Below are 22,253 nucleotides of genomic sequence, written 5' to 3'. Positions count from 1 at the left end.
ACTTCCACCCCAGAGGAAAGTATTTTGGTCTCTCCCCTCCTTCTCAATCAGATCCCCATTACCTGTTCTGCTGGAATCTGTAAGTAGATTGTGGCTAAAATACCTACTGTACATTGGTCAACGCCTCTCCATGCAGAGCTCTTGTTGCTTATAGACCATTGCATCCCGCCATTGGATGGTCTGTGTTTTATCCATTTCTCTGTGTGATTTGAGTATGGCAGGCTTGCCGCATACCTAAATCTTTACCCTTTTCTAGTCCATATATCAGGATACTGTAGACCTGGGCTGTCCAATTGGAGACCCAGGGGTCGGATATGGTCCTCCAAATGATTTTTATTCCCCTTCTGTTTAAATGCACCATAGACTTCATTGTAGAACATCATCATTTTAATTTAATCTGGCTCTTGAGAAATATCAGCCCATACATTATGAGTAGGACAACACTGTTCTAGACTGTTGTGTATGTATATATATATTAAAGACTCCTTCACTACTCAGCACTAAATATTGTATTTATTTCAGTCCATTAAAAGCATTAACAACCCCATATGGATAGCCTAACGCATTTCAAGCTTACCCAACACTTAATCACAGGCATAGTTGAGTGGAATAGATGAAGGAAGTTTTAATGGTCCCCTATATCTTACATGGCATAACAAGCTACAGAGGGACACTTTTCCCAACTGTGGAAAAAAAGACGGTCATGCTCGACTGCATTCAGCTGAATTTACCATAAAATATTAATTTCATGTCCGCTAATTTCTTTGTGATTGGCCCATTATACAGTGACTGTTTCTCCTCTACACTAAACAGGAACAGTTCAGCAGCCAGGTTCTTTATGCTCGGCTGGTTACGCAGTATCGTTCTCTTTGCCTCAGGTCCAGCATCTGCCAAGTCATCAGTGACCACAATCAAGTTCTTCTTTCCTGCTCAGAGGACAAAGAGCCAGATTAGCTATAACACCTATGACTTTAGCTGAAACACTAGTAAAGAATGTCCCCCACTTCCCTGTAACCCTAGAGAAGCTCACCTAGCACTGCGGATAGGAACTGTAGTTCTTCGTTGTACAATGAGTCTGTGACATCAGTGATGTTCACCCGCCCTCTATTCTTTGAGTGATAGAGGATGGCATATGTACACTCATAGAAATCTTCTCTTTGCTTCCATTCTCCTCTGTTTGATATGTAGAAAGTTTTGATATGAAACTCCGTTGTGAGATGGTCAGTGAGCCACCTGTACGACCCCTCAGATTCCCTGGAGAAGATGCCAATAACCGGTGTTCTTTTCTGAGGAATAAAAGATCACTGATTACTGTGCTTCCAGTATACAATAACACCCAACTTGGTGTTGAGACAAAACCCTTTAATATACAATGGACATGATTCATAAATTATAATTCAAGTGTATTTAACAAACACTATAATACTCGGTGATAGCCTACAGCTTTGGGCAGTCCAGAACCCCAATCTTCCAAACGACAAGAACTCCAATGCTTGCTATTAGTGATGAGCGAATCAGTCCCATTTTGCCAAAATTGTAAAATTCATAAAACGCATTGAAGCCAATGGATGTTCTCTGGCAACTAACGCAAAACTTTTTTTTGCAGCCATTGGAGTCTATGGGTACATGGAGAATACTTTTGTTCATCACTACTTGCTACATCATATAGACCTGGGCTGGAGAACATATTCACTTTTCTAAATCTTTACCAAGTAAGGCAGCATTGTAAACAAGGAAACATTTTACACTCAGATATTTAACCTATCAGATTGATGAATATAAATATTCATATAAAGCAGGCTGACTCTGTACAGTTACATAGCTGTGTAGTGCTGTTCTTACTACTAATTCTCTGTTAACTTTATTGCCTTATTACAGGGGCATAGGCCCAATGCACTAATATGTGCAGATTTGCAAGACAAAGGGCCTTTTGAACCCAAACAGCTTTCAGTCATGAATCCAGATCTCTACTAATGTCTCCTGTGTCACCTACCTGTTTGTTTCTGTGGGTGACTGAGGGTCCTACATTATGGGATATAGATTGGAGCTGGCCATCCACCTCTGACCCATTCTGCAGAATAATAAACTACATTTTTAATTTATTTATACTAAAATAACTAAAATTATATAACCAATAATAAATATACCAGAAACTAACATTCTTGAGTATCTATAGTTGCTAGAGGTCATTTTAAACCTCCAGTAGTTCCACATAGTGGACACAATTACCAGCTCTTCTTCTATCAGAGAGTAATCTATCTGGGGTGGAAACTAATACAGAAGGATCCTGGGAGCTTTAAACCACAGCTGGGAGAAAAGAGCTTTGGAAGAGCTGACAATTGTGTCCAATAAGTAAGCAGAAGTACAAGAGGCTTAAAATGACATGTAGCCATTATTGTGGATGGAGACTGTCCTGAGATACAAGATGGAGGTGCCTCTGTTGAGCTTGGCTACAAGGAGAGGCCTGAAGGTCCAACCTCAGATAGATAGATGAGACATGAGCCAAGATGTCAGGTGTTCAATTTCACTGTAATACAGGGGTCCCCCAACCTTTGTTACTCGTGAGCCACAGTCAAATGTAAAAAGACTTGGGGAGCAACACAAGCACCATAAAAGTTCATGGAGGAGCCAAATAAGGGCTGTGATTGGCTATTAGGGGCCTCTATGCACCCTATCAGCTTACAGGGGCTTTATTTGGTAGGAAATCTTGTTTTTATTCAACCAAAACTTGCCCCCAAGTCAGGAAAATAACTCCCTGGTTTGGGGGCACTAAGAACAATATCCAAGGGGTTGGGGAGCAACATGGTGCCCCTGAGCCACTGGTTGGGGATCACTGCTGTAATGAATACCAGCATTCTTTATGATCTCCATGAACATGGGCACTTAGAGTGCCTCATTGAGGAAGACATAAATGTAATAGAGTTTTAATACAAGAACTCAGCGCTATGAAGTCCAGACAAAACAGTCCTTATGTTCCATCCCATTTACTTTAGAAAGGTCACACAGCAGCAGTGTGTGACCCATTTAGCCTGCGACAGTTTATGCAGGAGTGATACCATGTTTATAGTACCAAACAACTGTGTTAGACAATGGAAAAAAGCCTTAGAACAAGGTTTGAAACAAGATAACAAAATGCGGCATGCAGAGCAAGACCAATAGCTTGGTTACCAATTTAAAAAGAATGTCCTAGGTGCCATTTCAGATATTACCACCTGAAACCGGCTCTGGATACAGAGGGTAGCTGTTGGTAACGCAGATGAGGGGCTAAATTTGGGGTTAAACACCCCATTGGACAAAGGTATTGAAATGCAAGAACAACAAATATTAAGTTAGTTCCAGGTTTGCTTTCTGTGCATCTGAGCACCACTGTGGATGTGACCAAAGGTGACCAATGAAGAAGGTTAAGAATGAGAAGAGTCTACATATTGTTACATCAGTATCAAAAAGGGAGTAGAACTTCCCGGTGGGACTGACTAGAGAAATGTTGGTGTGACCAAACCAACATGAAACTGCTGAAACAACATGGTATGGGGGGGCTCAGAGAGATGGACTCCTCAATGTGGAGATATGTTGCCACCTTATAAGGTTTTTGTTGCTTTCTGTCTACAAAAGAAGTAAATGGGATCTCACCTGTAAGAACTCCTTTATGCTGTTCCTGGTGCCTTCTGGAATGACCTGGACAATATTAATATGGTGAAAAAAATCTTTGTCAGTATGCAGTCCATATAAAAAAAGTTTTCTTTGAGTTAGATACAAAAAGGTTCAGTTTTTGTATTTAAGCCACTTCTTAATTGTAAGTCACATTTATTTTTGGCTATTCTTTGCTCAGCTATTTTCCTACTAAACTATAATAGACCTTTGGAGCACTATAATAGACCTTTGGAGCACTTCAGGTTTATTTTGGGTTATCAGAGGCTAAGAAGTACAGAGGATCATGGTCAGTTTGGGTAATGGGGGTAATGGGGTTGGAGGCTAAAATAATTCTGCTTTAGGGCCCATTTACTTCTAGTAATGCTGCTGCCCTCTCATTGGCTGAGGAAAAAATGTAACTTTAATGTTTCCTTCCCAAATTCTGGTATACCCATTTATCAAGGCTACCCATTCCCCCTTTACTACCACGTAAGAAAAAGTGGCTTACCTTCATACAATTCAAATCTAATATATGTAATACAAATTTTCTTGTGTTTTCTATAGGAATCTGTAATGAAAAACATTTTATTACTAAATATCACCTTATATTGTCCAAATGATCTACACACAATAGGCCACAGGTTGGGTTGGACAAGGATGCATAGATGTAGCCTTTTATCTTGGATTGTAAATAGTAATGGTGGCAGGTATTTTGAGAAACATTTTATTGTTAGGGTGTTCAGGATGTTGCCCATTAGATTACTTTTTAAAGGGAACATTCATCTTGGTACAGATATGGGATCCATTATCCGGAAACCCATTATCCAGGAAGCTCCGAATTACGGAAAGCCTGTCTCCCATAGACTCCATTTTAATCAAGTAATTCACATTTTTAAAACTGATTTCCTTTCTCTCTGTAATAATAAAACAGTACCTGTACTTGATCCCAACTAAGATATAATTACCCCTTATTGGGGCAGAACAGCCCTATTGGGTTTATTTAATGGTTAAATGATTCCCTTTTCTCTGTAATAATAAAACAGTACCTGTACTTGATCCCAACTAAGATATATTTACCCCTTATTGGGGCAGAACAGTCCTATTGGGTTTATTTCATGGTTAAATGATTCCCTTTTCTCTGTAATAATAAAACAGTACCTGTACTTGATCCCAACTAAGATATAATTACCCCTTATTGGGGCAGAACAGCCCTATTGGGTTTATTTCATGGTTAAATTATTCCCTTTTCTCTGTAATAATAAAACAGTACCTGTACTTGATCCCAACTAAGATATAATTACCCCTTATTGGGGGCAGAACAGCCCTATTGGGTTTATTTCATGGTTAAATGATTCCCTTTTCTCTGTAATAATAAAACAGTACCTGTACTTGATCCCAACTAAGATATAATTACCCCTTATTGGGGCAGAACAGCCCTATTGGGTTTATTTAATGGTTAAATGATTCCCTTTTCTCTGTAATAATAAAACAGTATCTGTACTTGATCCCAACTAAGATATAATTACCCCTTATTGGGGGCAGAACAGCCCTATTGGGTTTATTTCACGGTTAAATGATTCCCTTTTCTCTGTAATAATAAAACAGTACCTGTACTTGATCCCAACTAAGATATAATTACCCCTTATTGGGGGCAGAACAGTCCTATTGGGTTTATTTCATGGTTAAATGATTCCCTTTTCTCTGTAATAATAAAACAGTACCTGTACTTGATCCCAACTAAGATATAATTACCCCTTATTGGGGCAGAACAGCCCTATTGGGTTTATTTAATGTTTAAATAGCACAGTGTCAGATAATGCCATTCACTGGGTGGCCGGTGGAAAAGAGACAACAGCCTTAGAACAAGGCTCAAGAACAAGGGTTCCTCACGGTGAGGGCAGTGAGGGGGTTGGGGAATGCCCTGCCGGGGGATGTTGGGTACGGGGTTCCTCACGGTGAAGGCAGTGAGGTTGGGGAATGCCCTGCCGGGGGATGTTGGGTAGGGGGTTCCTCACGGTGAGGGCAGTGAGGTTGGGGAATGCCCTGCCGGGGGATGTTGGGTAGGGGGTTCCTCACGGTGAGGGCAGTGAGGTTGGGGAATGCCCTGCCGGGGGATGTTGGGTACGGGGTTCCTCACGGTGAAGGCAGTGAGGTTGGGGAATGCCCTGCCGGGGGATGTTGGGTAGGGGGTTCCTCACGGTGAGGGCAGGGAGGTTGGGGAATGCCCTGCCGGGGGATGTTGGGTAGGGGGTTCCTCACGGTGAGGGCAGTGAGGGGGTTGGGGAATGCCCTGCCGGGGATGTTGGGTAGGGGGTTCCTCACGGTGAGGGCAGTGAGGGGGTTGGGGAATGCCCTGCCGGGGGATGTTGGGTAGGGGGTTCCTCACGGTGAGGGCAGTGAGGGGGTTGGGGAATGCCCTGCCGGGGGATGTTGGGTAGGGGGTTCCTTTACGGTGAGGGCAGTGAGGGGGTTGGGGAATGCCCTGCCGGGGGATGTTGGGTAGGGGGTTCCTCACGGTGAGGGCAGTGAGGTTGGGGAATGCCCTGCCGGGGGATGTTGGGTAGGGGGTTCCTCACGGTGAGGGCGGTGAGGGCAGTGAGGGGGTTGGGGAATGCCCTGCCGGGGGATGTTGGGTAGGGGGTTCCTCACAGTGAGGGCAGTGAGGTTGGGGAATGCCCTGCCGGGGGATGTTGGGTAGGGGGTTCCTCACGGTGAGGGCAGTGAGGTTGGGGAATGCCCTGCCGGGGGATGTTGGGTAGGGGGTTCCTCACGGTGAGGGCAGTGAGGGGGTTGGGGAATGCCCTGCCGGGGGATGTTGGGTAGGGGGTTCCTCACGGTGAGGGCAGTGAGGTTGGGGAATGCCCTGCCGGGGGATGTAGGGTAGGGGGTTCCTCACGGTGAGGGCAGTAAGGTTGGGGAATGCCCTTCCTAGTGATGCTGTAATGGCAGATTCTGTTAATGCCTATAAGAGGGGCCTGGATGAGTTCTTGAACAAGCAGAGTATCCAAGGCTATTGTGATACTAATATCTACAGTTAGTATTAGTGTTTGTATATATGTATGTGAGTGGATAGATAGGTCAGTGTGGGTCTGTATGTGAGTGGATAGGTCAGTGTGGGTCTGTATGTGAGTGGATAGGTCAGTGTGGGTCTGTACGTGAGTGGATAGGTCAGTATGGGTCTGTATGTGAGTGGATAGATAGGTCAGTGTGGGTCTGTATGTGAGTGGATAGATAGGTCAGTATGGGTCTGTATGTGAGTGGATAGATAGGTCAGTATGGGTCTGTATGTGAGTGGATAGATAGGTCAGTATGGGTCTGTATGTGAGTGGATAGATAGGTCAGTATGGGTCTGTATGTGAGTGGATAGATAGGTCAGTGTGGGTCTGTATGTGAGTGGATAGATAGGTCAGTGTGGGTCTGTATGTGAGTGGATAGATAGGTCAGTATGGGTCTGTATGTGAGTGGATAGATAGGTCAGTGTGGGTCTGTATGTGAGTGGATAGATAGGTCAGTATGGGTCTGTATGTGAGTGGATAGATAGGTCAGTGTGGGTCTGTATGTGAGTGGATAGATAGGTCAGTGTGGGTCTGTATGTGAGTGTATAGATAGGTCAGTATGGGTCTGTATGTGAGTGGATAGATAGGTCAGTGTGGGTCTGTATGTGAGTGGATAGATAGGTCAGTGTGGGTCTGTATGTGAGTGGATAGATAGGTCAGTGTGGGTCTGTATGTGAGTGGATAGATAGGTCAGTGTGGGTCTGTATGTGAGTGTATAGATAGGTCAGTGTGGGTCTGTATGTGAGTGGATAGATAGGTCAGTGTGGGTCTGTATGTGAGGGGATAGGTCAGTATGGGTCTGTATGTGAGTGGATAGGTCAGTATGGGTCTGTATGTGAGTGGATAGATAGGTCAGTATGGGTCTGTATGTGAGTGGATAGATAGGTCAGTGTGGGTCTGTATGTGAGTGGATAGATAGGTCAGTGTGGGTCTGTATGTGAGTGGATAGATAGGTCAGTGTGGGTCTGTATGTGAGTGGATAGATAGGTCAGTATGGGTCTGTATGTGAGTGGATAGATAGGTCAGTATGGGTCTGTATGTGAGTGGATAGATAGGTCAGTATGGGTCTGTATGTGAGTGGATAGATAGGTCAGTGTGGGTCTGTATGTGAGTGGATAGATAGGTCAGTATGGGTCTGTATGTGAGTGGATAGATAGGTCAGTGTGGGTCTGTATGTGAGTGGATAGATAGGTCAGTGTGGGTCTGTATGTGAGTGGATAGCTAGGTCAGTATGGGTCTGTATGTGAGTGGATAGATAGGTCAGTATGGGTCTGTATGTGAGTGGATAGATAGGTCAGTATGGGTCTGTATGTGAGTGGATAGGTCAGTATGGGTCTGTATGTGAGTGGATAGATAGGTCAGTATGGGTCTGTATGTGAGTGGATAGATAGGTCAGTGTGGGTCTGTATGTGAGTGGATAGATAGGTCAGTATGGGTCTGTATGTGAGTGGATAGGTCAGTATGGGTCTGTATGTGAGTGGATAGATAGGTCAGTGTGGGTCTGTATGTGAGTGGATAGGTCAGTATGGGTCTGTATGTGAGTGGATAGATAGGTCAGTATGGGTCTGTATGTGAGTGGATAGATAGGTCAGTGTGGGTCTGTATGTGAGTGGATAGATAGGTCAGTGTGGGTCTGTATGTGAGTGGATAGATAGGTCAGTGTGGGTCTGTATGTGAGTGGATAGATAGGTCAGTGTGGGTCTGTATGTGAGTGGATAGATAGGTCAGTGTGGGTCTGTATGTGAGTGGATAGATAGGTCAGTATGGGTCTGTATGTGAGTGGATAGGTCAGTATGGGTCTGTATGTGAGTGGATAGATAGGTCAGTGTGGGTCTGTATGTGAGTGGATAGATAGGTCAGTGTGGGTCTGTATGTGAGTGGATAGATAGGTCAGTATGGGTCTGTATGTGAGTGGATAGATAGGTCAGTGTGGGTCTGTATGTGAGTGGATAGGTCAGTATGGGTCTGTATGTGAGTGGATAGGTCAGTGTGGGTCTGTATGTGAGTGGATAGGTCAGTGTGGGTCTGTATGTGAGTGGATAGATAGGTCAGTATGGGTCTGTATGTGAGTGGATAGGTCAGTGTGGGTCTGTATGTGAGTGGATAGATAGGTCAGTATGGGTCTGTATGTGAGTGGATAGGTTCAGTATGGGTCTGTATGGGAGTGGATAGATAGGTCAGTGTGGGTCTGTATGTGAGTGGATATGTCAGTATCCGTCTGTATGTGAGTGGATAGATAGGTCAGTATGGGTCTGTATGTGAGTGGATAGGTCAGTGTGGGTCTGTATGTGAGTGGATAGGTCAGTATGGGTCTGTATGGGAGTGGATAGATAGGTCAGTGTGGGTCTGTATGTGAGTGGATAGATAGGTCAGTATGGGTCTGTATGTGAGTGGATATGTCAGTATGCGTCTGTATGTGAGTGTATAGATAGGTCAGTATGGGTCTGTATGTGAGTGGATAGGTCAGTATGGGTCTGTATGTGAGTGGATAGGTCAGTATGGGTCTGTATGTGAGTGGATAGATAGGTCAGTGTGGGTCTGTATGTGAGCGGATAGATAGGTCAGTATGGGTCTGTATGTGAGTGGATAGGTCAGTATGGGTCTGTATGTGAGTGGATAGATAGGTCAGTGTGGGTCTGTATGTGAGTGGATAGGTCAGTATGGGTCTGTATGTGAGTGGATAGGTCAGTGTGGGTCTGTATGTGAGTGGATAGGTCAGTATGGGTCTGTATGTGAGTGGATAGGTCAGTATGGGTCTGTATGTGAGTGGATAGGTCAGTATGGGTCTGTTTGTGAGTGGATAGATAGGTCAGTGTGGGTCTGTATGTGAGTGGATAGATAGGTCAGTATGGGTCTGTATGTGAGTGGATAGGTCAGTATGGGTCTGTATGTGAGTGGATAGATAGGTCAGTGTGGGTCTGTATGTGAGTGGATAGATAGGTCAGTGTGGGTCTGTATGTGAGTGGATAGATAGGTCCAGTGTGGGTCTGTATGTGAGTGGATAGATAGGTCAGTATGGGTCTGTATGTGAGTGGATAGATAGGTCAGTGTGGGTCTGTATGTGAGTGGATAGATAGGTCAGTATGGGTCTGTATGTGAGTGGATAGATAGGTCAGTGTGGGTCTGTATGTGAGTGGATAAATAGGTCAGTATGGGTCTGTATGTGAGTGGATAGATAGGTCAGTATGGGTCTGTATGTGAGTGGATAGATAGGTCAGTATGGGTCTGTATGTGAGTGGATAGGTCAGTGTGGGTCTGTATGTGAGTGGATAGATAGGTCAGTATGGGTCTGTATGTGAGTGGATAGATAGGTCAGTGTGGGTCTGTATGTGAGTGGATAGATAGGTCAGTGTGGGTCTGTATGTGAGTGGATAGATAGGTCAGTATGGGTCTGTATGTGAGTGGATAGGTCAGTATGGGTCTGTATGTGAGTGGATAGATAGGTCAGTGTGGGTCTGTATGTGAGTGGATAGATAGGTCAGTATGGGTCTGTATGTGAGTGGATAGATAGGTCAGTATGGGTCTGTATGTGAGTGGATAGGTCAGTGTGGGTCTGTATGTGAGTGGATAGGTCAGTGTGGGTCTGTATGTGAGTGGATAGATAGGTCAGTATGGGTCTGTATGTGAGTGGATAGGTCAGTGTGGGTCTGTATGTGAGTGGATAGATAGGTCAGTATGGGTCTGTATGGGAGTGGATAGATAGGTCAGTGTGGGTCTGTATGTGAGTGGATATGTCAGTATGCGTCTGTATGTGAGTGGATAGATAGGTCAGTATGGGTCTGTATGTGAGTGGATAGGTCAGTGTGGGTCTGTATGTGAGTGGATAGGTCAGTATGGGTCTGTATGTGAGTGGATAGGTCAGTATGGGTCTGTATGTGAGTGGATAGATAGGTCAGTGTGGGTCTGTATGTGAGTGGATAGATAGGTCAGTATGGGTCTGTATGTGAGTGGATAGGTCAGTATGGGTCTGTATGGGAGTGGATAGATAGGTCAGTGTGGGTCTGTATGTGAGTGGATATGTCAGTATGCGTCTGTATGTGAGTGTATAGATAGGTCAGTATGGGTCTGTATGTGAGTGGATAGATAGGTCAGTATGGGTCTGTATGTGAGTGGATAGATAGGTCAGTATGGGTCTGTATGTGAGTGGATAGGTCAGTGTGGGTCTGTATGTGAGTGGATAGGTCAGTATGGGTCTGTATGTGAGTGGATAGGTCAGTGTGGGTCTGTATGTGAGTGGATAGGTCAGTATGGGTCTGTATGTGAGTGGATAGATAGGTCAGTATGGGTCTGTATGTGAGTGGATAGGTCAGTATGGGTCTGTATGTGAGTGGATAGATAGGTCAGTGTGGGTCTGTATGTGAGTGGATAGATAGGTCAGTGTGGGTCTGTATGTGAGTGGATAGATAGGTCAGTGTGGGTCTGTATGTGAGTGGATAGATAGGTCAGTATGGGTCTGTATGTGAGTGGATAGATAGGTCAGTGTGGGTCTGTATGTGAGTGGATAGATAGGTCAGTATGGGTCTGTATGTGAGTGGATAGATAGGTCAGTGTGGGTCTGTATGTGAGTGGATAAATAGGTCAGTATGGGTCTGTATGTGAGTGGATAGATAGGTCAGTATGGGTCTGTATGTGAGTGGATAGATAGGTCAGTATGGGTCTGTATGTGAGTGGATAGGTCAGTGTGGGTCTGTATGTGAGTGGATAGATAGGTCAGTATGGGTCTGTATGTGAGTGGATAGATCGGTCAGTGTGGGTCTGTATGTGAGTGGATAGATAGGTCAGTATGGGTCTGTATGTGAGTGTATAGATAGGTCAGTGTGGGTCTGTATGTGAGTGGATAGATAGGTCAGTGTGGGTCTGTATGTGAGTGGATAGATAGGTCAGTGTGGGTCTGTATGTGAAGTGGATAGATAGGTCAGTATGGGTCTGTATGTGAGTGGATAGGTCAGTATGGGTCTGTATGTGAGTGGATAGATAGGTCAGTGTGGGTCTGTATGTGAGTGGATAGATAGGTCAGTATGGGTCTGTATGTGAGTGGATAGATAGGTCAGTATGGGTCTGTATGTGAGTGGATAGGTCAGTGTGGGTCTGTATGTGAGTGGATAGGTCAGTGTGGGTCTGTATGTGAGTGGATAGATAGGTCAGTATGGGTCTGTATGTGAGTGGATAGGTCAGTGTGGGTCTGTATGTGAGTGGATAGATAGGTCAGTATGGGTCTGTATGGGAGTGGATAGATAGGTCAGTGTGGGTCTGTATGTGAGTGGATATGTCAGTATGCGTCTGTATGTGAGTGGATAGATAGGTCAGTATGGGTCTGTATGTGAGTGGATAGGTCAGTGTGGGTCTGTATGTGAGTGGATAGGTCAGTATGGGTCTGTATGTGAGTGGATAGGTCAGTATGGGTCTGTATGTGAGTGGATAGATAGGTCAGTGTGGGTCTGTATGTGAGTGGATAGATAGGTCAGTATGGGTCTGTATGTGAGTGGATAGGTCAGTATGGGTCTGTATGGGAGTGGATAGATAGGTCAGTGTGGGTCTGTATGTGAGTGGATATGTCAGTATGGGTCTGTATGTGAGTGTATAGATAGGTCAGTATGGGTCTGTATGTGAGTGGATAGATAGGTCAGTATGGGTCTGTATGTGAGTGGATAGATAGGTCAGTATGGGTCTGTATGTGAGTGGATAGGTCAGTGTGGGTCTGTATGTGAGTGGATAGGTCAGTATGGGTCTGTATGTGAGTGGATAGGTCAGTGTGGGTCTGTATGTGAGTGGATAGGTCAGTATGGGTCTGTATGTGAGTGGATAGATAGGTCAGTATGGGTCTGTATGTGAGTGGATAGGTCAGTATGGGTCTGTATGTGAGTGGATAGATAGGTCAGTGTGGGTCTGTATGTGAGTGGATAGATAGGTCAGTGTGGGTCTGTATGTGAGTGGATAGATAGGTCAGTGTGGGTCTGTATGTGAGTGGATAGATAGGTCAGTATGGGTCTGTATGTGAGTGGATAGATAGGTCAGTGTGGGTCTGTATGTGAGTGGATAGATAGGTCAGTATGGGTCTGTATGTGAGTGGATAGAATAGGTCAGTGTGGGTCTGTATGTGAGTGGATAAATAGGTCAGTATGGGTCTGTATGTGAGTGGATAGATAGGTCAGTATGGGTCTGTATGTGAGTGGATAGATAGGTCAGTATGGGTCTGTATGTGAGTGGATAGGTCAGTGTGGGTCTGTATGTGAGTGGATAGATAGGTCAGTATGGGTCTGTATGTGAGTGGATAGATCGGTCAGTGTGGGTCTGTATGTGAGTGGATAGATAGGTCAGTATGGGTCTGTATGTGAGTGTATAGATAGGTCAGTGTGGGTCTGTATGTGAGTGGATAGATAGGTCAGTGTGGGTCTGTATGTGAGTGGATAGATGGTCAGTGTGGGTCTGTATGTGAGTGGATAGGTCAGTATGGGTCTGTATGTGAGTGGATAGATAGGTCAGTGTGGGTCTGTATGTGAGTGGATAGGTCAGTATGGGTCTGTATGTGAGTGGATAGGTCAGTGTGGGTCTGTATGTGAGTGGATAGATAGGTCAGTATGGGTCTGTATGTGAGTGGATAGGTCAGTATGGGTCTGTATGTGAGTGGATAGATAGGTCAGTATGGGTCTGTATGTGAGTGGATAGATAGGTCAGTGTGGGTCTGTATGTGAGTGGATAGATAGGTCAGTATGGGTCTGTATGTGAGTGGATAGATAGGTCAGTATGGGTCTGTATGTGAGTGGATAGATAGGTCAGTATGGGTCTGTATGTGAGTGGATAGGTCAGTGTGGGTCTGTATGTGAGTGGATAGGTCAGTGTGGGTCTGTATGTGAGTGGATAGATAGGTCAGTATGGGTCTGTATGTGAGTGGATAGATAGGTCAGTATGGGTCTGTATGTGAGTGGATAGATAGGTCAGTGTGGGTCTGTATGTGAGTGGATAGATAGGTCAGTATGGGTCTGTATGTGAGTGGATAGATAGGTCAGTGTGGGTCTGTATGTGAGTGGATAGGTCAGTATGGGTCTGTATGTGAGTGGATAGGTCAGTGTGGGTCTGTATGTGAGTGGATAGGTCAGTGTGGGTCTGTATGTGAGTGGATAGATAGGTCAGTATGGGTCTGTATGTGAGTGGATAGGTCAGTGTGGGTCTGTATGTGAGTGGATAGATAGGTCAGTGTGGGTCTGTATGTGAGTGGATAGATAGGTCAGTATGGGTCTGTATGTGAGTGGATAGGTCAGTATGGGTCTGTATGTGAGTGGATAGGTCAGTATGGGTCTGTATGGGAGTGGATAGATAGGTCAGTGTGGGTCTGTATGTGAGTGGATATGTCAGTATCCGTCTGTATGTGAGTGGATAGATAGGTCAGTATGGGTCTGTATGTGAGTGGATAGGTCAGTGTGGGTCTGTATGTGAGTGGATAGGTCAGTATGGGTCTGTATGGGAGTGGATAGATAGGTCAGTGTGGGTCTGTATGTGAGTGGATAGATAGGTCAGTATGGGTCTGTATGTGAGTGGATATGTCAGTATGCGTCTGTATGTGAGTGTATAGATAGGTCAGTATGGGTCTGTATGTGAGTGGATAGATAGGTCAGTGTGGGTCTGTATGTGAGTGGATAGATAGGTCAGTATGGGTCTGTATGTGAGTGGATAGGTCAGTATGGGTCTGTATGTGAGTGGATAGATAGGTCAGTATGGGTCTGTATGTGAGTGGATAGATAGGTCAGTGTGGGTCTGTATGTGAGTGGATAGGTCAGTATGGGTCTGTATGTGAGTGGATAGGTCAGTGTGGGTCTGTATGTGAGTGGATAGGTCAGTATGGGTCTGTATGTGAGTGGATAGGTCAGTATGGGTCTGTATGTGAGTGGATAGATAGGTCAGTGTGGGTCTGTATGTGAGTGGATAGATAGGTCAGTGTGGGTCTGTATGTGAGTGGATAGATAGGTCAGTATGGGTCTGTATGTGAGTGGATAGATAGGTCAGTGTGGGTCTGTATGTGAGTGGATAGATAGGTCAGTATGGGTCTGTATGTGAGTGGATAGATAGGTCAGTGTGGGTCTGTATGTGAGTGGATAGATTGGTCAGTGTGGGTCTGTATGTGAGTGGATAGATAGCTCAGTGTGGGTCTGTATGTGAGTGGATAAATAGGTCAGTATGGGTCTGTATGTGAGTGGATAGATAGGTCAGTATGGGTCTGTATGTGAGTGGATAGATAGGTCAGTATGGGTCTGTATGTGAGTGGATAGGTCAGTGTGTGTCTGTATGTGAGTGGATAGATAGGTCAGTATGGGTCTGTATGTGAGTGGATAGGTCAGTATGGGTCTGTATGTGAGTGGATAGGTCAGTATGGGTCTGTATGTGAGTGGATAGATAGGTCAGTGTGGGTCTGTATGTGAGTGGATAGATAGGTCAGTGTGGGTCTGTATGTGAGTGGATAGATAGGTCAGTGTGGGTCTGTATGTGAGTGGATAGATAGGTCAGTATGGGTCTGTATGTGAGTGGATAGATAGGTCAGTGTGGGTCTGTATGTGAGTGGATAGATAGGTCAGTATGGGTCTGTATGTGAGTGGATAGATAGGTCAGTGTGGGTCTGTATGTGAGTGGATAAATAGGTCAGTATGGGTCTGTATGTGAGTGGATAGATAGGTCAGTATGGGTCTGTATGTGAGTGGATAGATAGGTCAGTATGGGTCTGTATGTGAGTGGATAGGTCAGTGTGGGTCTGTATGTGAGTGGATAGATAGGTCAGTATGGGTCTGTATGTGAGTGGATAGATAGGTCAGTGTGGGTCTGTATGTGAGTGGATAGATAGGTCAGTGTGGGTCTGTATGTGAGTGGATAGATAGGTCAGTATGGGTCTGTATGTGAGTGGATAGGTCAGTATGGGTCTGTATGTGAGTGGATAGATAGGTCAGTGTGGGTCTGTATGTGAGTGGATAGATAGGTCAGTATGGGTCTGTATGTGAGTGGATAGATAGGTCAGTGTGGGTCTGTATGTGAGTGGATAGGTCAGTATGGGTCTGTATGTGAGTGGATAGGTCAGTGTGGGTCTGTATGTGAGTGGATAGGTCAGTGTGGGTCTGTATGTGAGTGGATAGATAGGTCAGTATGGGTCTGTATGTGAGTGGATAGGTCAGTGTGGGTCTGTATGTGAGTGGATAGATAGGTCAGTATGGGTCTGTATGTGAGTGGATAGGTCAGTATGGGTCTGTATGGGAGTGGATAGATAGGTCAGTGTGGGTCTGTATGTGAGTGGATATGTCAGTATGCGTCTGTATGTGAGTGGATAGATAGGTCAGTATGGGTCTGTATGTGAGTGGATAGGTCAGTGTGGGTCTGTATGTGAGTGGATAGGTCAGTATGGGTCTGTATGTGAGTGGATAGGTCAGTATGGGTCTGTATGTGAGTGGATAGATAGGTCAGTGTGGGTCTGTATGTGAGTGGATAGATAGGTCAGTATGGGTCTGTATGTGAGTGGATAGGTCAGTATGGGTCTGTATGTGAGTGGATAGATAGGTCAGTATGGGTCTGTATGTGAGTGGATAGATAGGTCAGTATGGGTCTGTATGTGAGTGGATAGGTCAGTATGGGTCTGTATGGGAGTGGATAGATAGGTCAGTGTGGGTCTGTATGTGAGTGGATAGGTCAGTGTGGGTCTGTATGTGAGTGGATATGTCAGTATGCGTCTGTATGTGAGTGTATAGATAGGTCAGTATGGGTCTGTATGTGAGTGGATAGATAGGTCAGTATGGGTCTGTATGTGAGTGGATAGGTCAGTGTGGGTCTGTATGTGAGTGGATAGGTCAGTATGGGTCTGTATGTGAGTGGATAGGTCAGTGTGGGTCTGTATGTGAGTGGATAGGTCAGTATGGGTCTGTATGTGAGTGGATAGATAGGTCAGTATGGGTCTGTATGTGAGTGGATAGGTCAGTATGGGTCTGTATGTGAGTGGATAGATAGGTCAGTGTGGGTCTGTATGTGAGTGGATAGATAGGTCAGTGTGGGTCTGTATGTGAGTGGATAGATAGGTCAGTGTGGGTCTGTATGTGAGTGGATAGATAGGTCAGTATGGGTCTGTATGTGAGTGGATAGATAGGTCAGTGTGGGTCTGTATGTGAGTGGATAGATAGGTCAGTATGGGTCTGTATGTGAGTGGATAGATAGGTCAGTGTGGGTCTGTATGTGAGTGGATAAATAGGTCAGTATGGGTCTGTATGTGAGTGGATAGATAGGTCAGTATGGGTCTGTATGTGAGTGGATAGATAGGTCAGTATGGGTCTGTATGTGAGTGGATAGGTCAGTGTGGGTCTGTATGTGAGTGGATAGATAGGTCAGTATGGGTCTGTATGTGAGTGGATAGATAGGTCAGTGTGGGTCTGTATGTGAGTGGATAGATAGGTCAGTATGGGTCTGTATGTGAGTGTATAGATAGGTCAGTGTGGGTCTGTATGTGAGTGGATAGATAGGTCAGTGTGGGTCTGTATGTGAGTGGATAGATGGTCAGTGTGGGTCTGTATGTGAGTGGATAGGTCAGTATGGGTCTGTATGTGAGTGGATAGATAGGTCAGTGTGGGTCTGTATGTGAGTGGATAGGTCAGTATGGGTCTGTATGTGAGTGGATAGGTCAGTGTGGGTCTGTATGTGAGTGGATAGATAGGTCAGTATGGGTCTGTATGTGAGTGGATAGGTCAGTATGGGTCTGTATGTGAGTGGATAGATAGGTCAGTATGGGTCTGTATGTGAGTGGATAGATAGGTCAGTGTGGGTCTGTATGTGAGTGGATAGATAGGTCAGTATGGGTCTGTATGTGAGTGGATAGATAGGTCAGTATGGGTCTGTATGTGAGTGGATAGATAGGTCAGTATGGGTCTGTATGTGAGTGGATAGGTCAGTGTGGGTCTGTATGTGAGTGGATAGGTCAGTGTGGGTCTGTATGTGAGTGGATAGATAGGTCAGTATGGGTCTGTATGTGAGTGGATAGATAGGTCAGTATGGGTCTGTATGTGAGTGGATAGATAGGTCAGTATGGGTCTGTATGTGAGTGGATAGGTCAGTATGGGTCTGTATGTGAGTGGATAGGTCAGTGTGGGTCTGTATGTGAGTGGATAGATAGGTCAGTGTGGGTCTGTATGTGAGTGGATAGATAGGTCAGTGTGGGTCTGTATGTGAGTGGATAGATAGGTCAGTGTGGGTCTGTATGTGAGTGGATAGGTCAGTGTGGGTCTGTATGTGAGTGGATAGGTCAGTGTGGGTCTGTATGTGAGTGGATAGGTCAGTGTGGGTCTGTATGTGAGTGTATAGATAGGTCAGTATGGGTCTGTATGTGAGTGGATAGATGGTCAGTGTGGGTCTGTATGTGAGTGTATAGATAGGTCAGTATGGGTCTGTATGGGAGTGGATAGATAGGTCAGTATGGGTTTGTGGGTGCTGGGGTTCAATTGGAAGGGTTGAACTTGATGGACTTTGGTCTTTTTTTTAACCCAACTTAACTATGTAACTATGTAAATACACAGAAATGGCAGTAGAGCAAAAGAAACAAAGTGAGATTACCCAATGCAACAAGTATAGAAAGACCCAAAAGTATTCTTTCTGCTGGTTTCCCGACAGATGGAATAGAGAAATGTCGGTACGACCAAACCAACATGAAACTGCTGAAACAACATGGTATGGGGGGAGGCTCACAGAGATGGTTTTTGTTACAGTCTTTAAGAAGCCTGTTGCTTTCTAACTGTCTTAACACAAAAGAAGTGAATGGGATCTCACCTTATTCCTAATGCCTTCTGGAATGTACTGGGCAATCTGAAAATGGAAAAAAAATATTTTTCTCAGAGTTAAATGATTAGAATGTTCAATATTTGTATTTAAACTTCTTAATTGTCACATTTATTTTTGGTTATTATTTGCTCAGCTATTTTTCTACTAAAGTATGGCTTGTAGGAGAGTGAGAAGTAGAAAGGATCCAGGTCAGTTTGGGTAATGGGGTAATGGGGTTGGGGGATAAAATAATTCTGCTTTAGGGCCCATTTACTTCTAGTAATGCCGTTGCCTTCTGGGTGGTTGATGGAAATATATTAATTTAAACTTCCTTTCCCAAAATTTGTCAAGACTACCCATTCTTCCTTCACTACCACCTAAATATCACCTTATGTCCAAATGATCTACATACAATAGGCCTTATGTTGGGTTGGGCAGTAAGGGTGTAGAGAATGTAGCCTTTTGACTTGGATTGTAACTGGTAATAGTGGCAGATATTTAGAAGAACATTTCATCGTTAGACTGTTGAGGCTGAGGCATTAAATTACTTTTTAGAGGGAACATTCATCTTGATTAGTCTTGATATTTAGTCTGTGGCTAAATAAAACAGATTTAGAGGTTATTGTTACTTAACTATAGTCCTACCTTTGGGGCGCTTTTGGTTTATTTTGGTTTGCAGGAGACTAAGTACAAAGAATCCAGGTCAGTTTGGGTAAGGGTATTGGGGGCTAAAATCATTCTGTTAGCCTCACAGAACAATAGTTTTTTGGCTGCCGGGGAGAATGACCCCCATTTGAAAGTTGGAAAGAGTCAGAAGAAGGCAAATAATAATAAAAAAAAAAAAACAACAACTTTATAAAATAAATAATGAAGAACAATCGAAAAGTTGGTCATTCTATAACATACAAAAAGTTAACTTAAAGGTGAACCACCCTTACCCAAAATCTGTCAAAGCCCTTTATCAAGGCTACCCATTCTCCCTTTATTACCGTGTAAGAAAAAGTGGCTTACCTTCAGAAAAAAACAATATAATTTATATAAAACCCATTTTGCACAGTTTCTATCACTTTCCATGGCAATCTGTAATGAAAAACATCTTATTACTAAATATCACCTTATATTGTCCAAATGATCTACATACAATAGGCCACAGGCTGGGTTGGACAATAAGGGTGTATAGGAACTGGTAATGGTGGCAGATATTTAGAAGAATATTTCGTTTTTAGGTTGTTTTAGACCATTTTGGTTGTTAAGAGGGTTATGGTAAGGCTGCAGCACCCCCCTAATCACTTAGAGTTCCTTCTCTAACCCACTCAGCCCCCTCCCTCAGAGATTTACATTGGTTTTGGCCTACTGAGCATGCTCAGTTCCAGCTTACTAAACACGCCCTCCAGTCTTGCAGCCAATGAAGAGGTGGCACTGCTGGTTTCCATAAATGTTTCTCCTAACATCCACTTAATCATTACATTGCTAAATACAAGGAGAACTTTTTTTTTTATCAGGGTTCTGCCTGTGTAAGCCCGCATTCTTGAGTGCATAAACTTGACAGCATATATATGCTGTTTGCAGATGTAAATGTCAGTTAAGATGTGTGAGAGGGAAAATGGCCACCAGGTGAAAGCTGCTATTAGTTTTAGGAAAATGTAATGGTGTTGGTGAGCAGAGAGGGGATATATATACAGTAGGGGTAATGTGCCCAACTTATATACATGGAAGGAAAATGTAGGGTTTACATGTCCTTTAAAGCACACTAGGAAACGTACCAAATAACCTGCACATTTCCCAGTTAGGTTCATTCTGCCAATATGATCCAGTCAGTGGTATATTTCTAGTTCTACATACGATGAGCGGGGACTGAGGTACTAACTGAGATACCGTACACCCTATTGCACTTTGCTTACTGCAAGTAACTGGCGGGATAAGATGTGAGAAGGCAATTGGCTAAGGTATCACCCCGTGCAGCTCGGGGTTATAAAAAGGCTGACGTGGGACACTGTTATAATCGGCAGGAACACTGCTGACTGCACTGGATGATATACTGTAGGCCCTGTCAGTCCAAGACAAATCCAGATGATTGGCCGTCCTATCTGTCTGTATGTTCCCCTTGATAATATATTGTCAGTCTAATCTGGAGAGTGGGCCTATAATCTGATATTCTTATTGAACCCTTAGCCCCCCAGCCCCACACTGATACTGCCAGTCTGCTCTTCTTTCCCTCACACCGACATTTGTTTTTATACCCTTGGTCTGTTCCCTCTGTCTCTTGAACCCACACCTTGCTGGGAAATAAAGAGTTAAAAAAGGTTTTATTGATGAGGGTAAGAATGAAGGTGATTGGAGAAGTGTGAGCCCATCATGTAAGGCTTCATGCTTAACCCTTAGCTACCTATTCCCATGGTGACACTGTCAGTCTCCTATTCATTTACAATCAGTCTGCTGCTCCGGTTGTACTCACCCCGTCAGTCTCCTCTTGTGCTTTCTCTGTCAGTACTCACTCGGTTTGCTCCACTTCTCCTCAGTCAGTTTGCTCCACTTCTCCTCAGTCAGTTTGCTCCACTTGTGCTCAGTCAGTTTGCTCCACTTCTCCTCAGTCAGTTTGCTCCACTCGTGCTCAGTCAGTTTGCTCCACTCGTGCTCACTCAGTTTGCTCCACTCGTGCTCAGTCAGTTAGCTCCTCTCGTTGGATATCCTTATACTGACTGTAGCTGCGGGTGAGTAAATACAAAAGTGAAAGTAAAAGTATTTCTCGTACATTTCCCCCCCCCTCCCCCCGTGACTTCTCCAATAGCTGTGGCTAAACAGTAACTGCATTCTCCCCGACTGAGCTGCCAGATCACTTAGATCCATAGTCTATTGAGGCTGTTCAAAGGGAAACATGGGAAGAAATTCACAGCTCCAGCTATTGTAGATAAACTGTTTTATTGCAGGGATTCCTATGTTGTACCAGTGTGGGAGTGTCATAGTTGAGTTGGGTTGAAAAAAGACCAAAGACCATTAAGTTCAACCCTTCCAAGTGAACCCAGCACCCACAAACCCACACTGACCCTGGCAGTGACCCTCCCCATTACCCGTTTAGCTGGAATCTATATACCGTTCCCTGTGCTCTGTGGCTTCATACATTAGGTAACTTACAGTATTAAACTCACAGTTATGGCCGCCATCAGAAACTTTGGGCCCCCCCCACACCATACTTATTTATATGGGGCCCCCCCATGAACACAATCAGTGCAGTACCATAATTGTGGCCACGCCCCTTGTGTGTGCAATAGAAACAGCTGATGTTACTATATAATAAGCAGTTCAAGAGTTTAACCCCTTCCCACCTACCTGTCCCTGCTCTGTGCTGTCATTGCTTGATATGGAAGATTTTTGCTGTTACGTGGGGCCCAATAACTAGTCAGTAGTAGTTCATAACAATAGTAAAAATTTGAAAGGGAAGTTTGAGAACAAACTTAATGTTGGTTTGACAAATGTGAAGTCACTGAATGAAATCTGATTTGTTGTTGGTTCCGCCCACTTTTTACTTGGGCCTTGGACCACAGTGGGCAAAGTTTGGGGACCCTGGTTTTAATAATGTCTGAATGGCAGCAATTTAAATTTCCCCACTGAAAGTCAATGAGTGACATCTGATTGGCAGTTGGTGGCTCCACCCACTTTTTCTAACCTGACACTTCAGTCACCCAGTGACTAACTCTGCAAAGTTTAGGGACCCTGGGATTAATAGTTAATGAATGGCAGCAGTTTAAATTTAAACCAGTAAAAGTCAATAGGTGAATTGTGATTGGTGGTTGGTGG

General features: G+C 44.4%; 1 protein-coding gene across 1 annotated transcript; it reads right to left on the bottom strand.

Annotated features, from left to right (window-relative positions):
• Nucleotides 1-494: 494 nt before the first annotated feature.
• LOC108648804 lies at nt 495-21,196 on the bottom strand. The gene is made up of 8 exons (XM_031893673.1): nt 20,914-21,196; nt 19,470-19,538; nt 18,468-18,503; nt 4,139-4,198; nt 3,631-3,675; nt 1,994-2,071; nt 1,031-1,286; nt 495-926 (listed from the first exon to the last, which is right to left on the bottom strand). Exons 2-8 carry the CDS (start codon nt 19,530-19,532, stop codon nt 718-720), a joined length of 747 nt encoding a protein of 248 aa, XP_031749533.1. The 5' UTR covers nt 19,533-19,538; nt 20,914-21,196; the 3' UTR covers nt 495-717.
• Nucleotides 21,197-22,253: the final 1,057 nt, after the last annotated feature.

This window comes from Xenopus tropicalis, chromosome 9 (assembly GCF_000004195.4).
Source record: "Xenopus tropicalis strain Nigerian chromosome 9, UCB_Xtro_10.0, whole genome shotgun sequence".
NCBI lineage: Eukaryota > Metazoa > Chordata > Amphibia > Anura > Pipidae > Xenopus > Xenopus tropicalis.
This window is presented reverse-complemented; position numbering and strand designations above follow the sequence as displayed.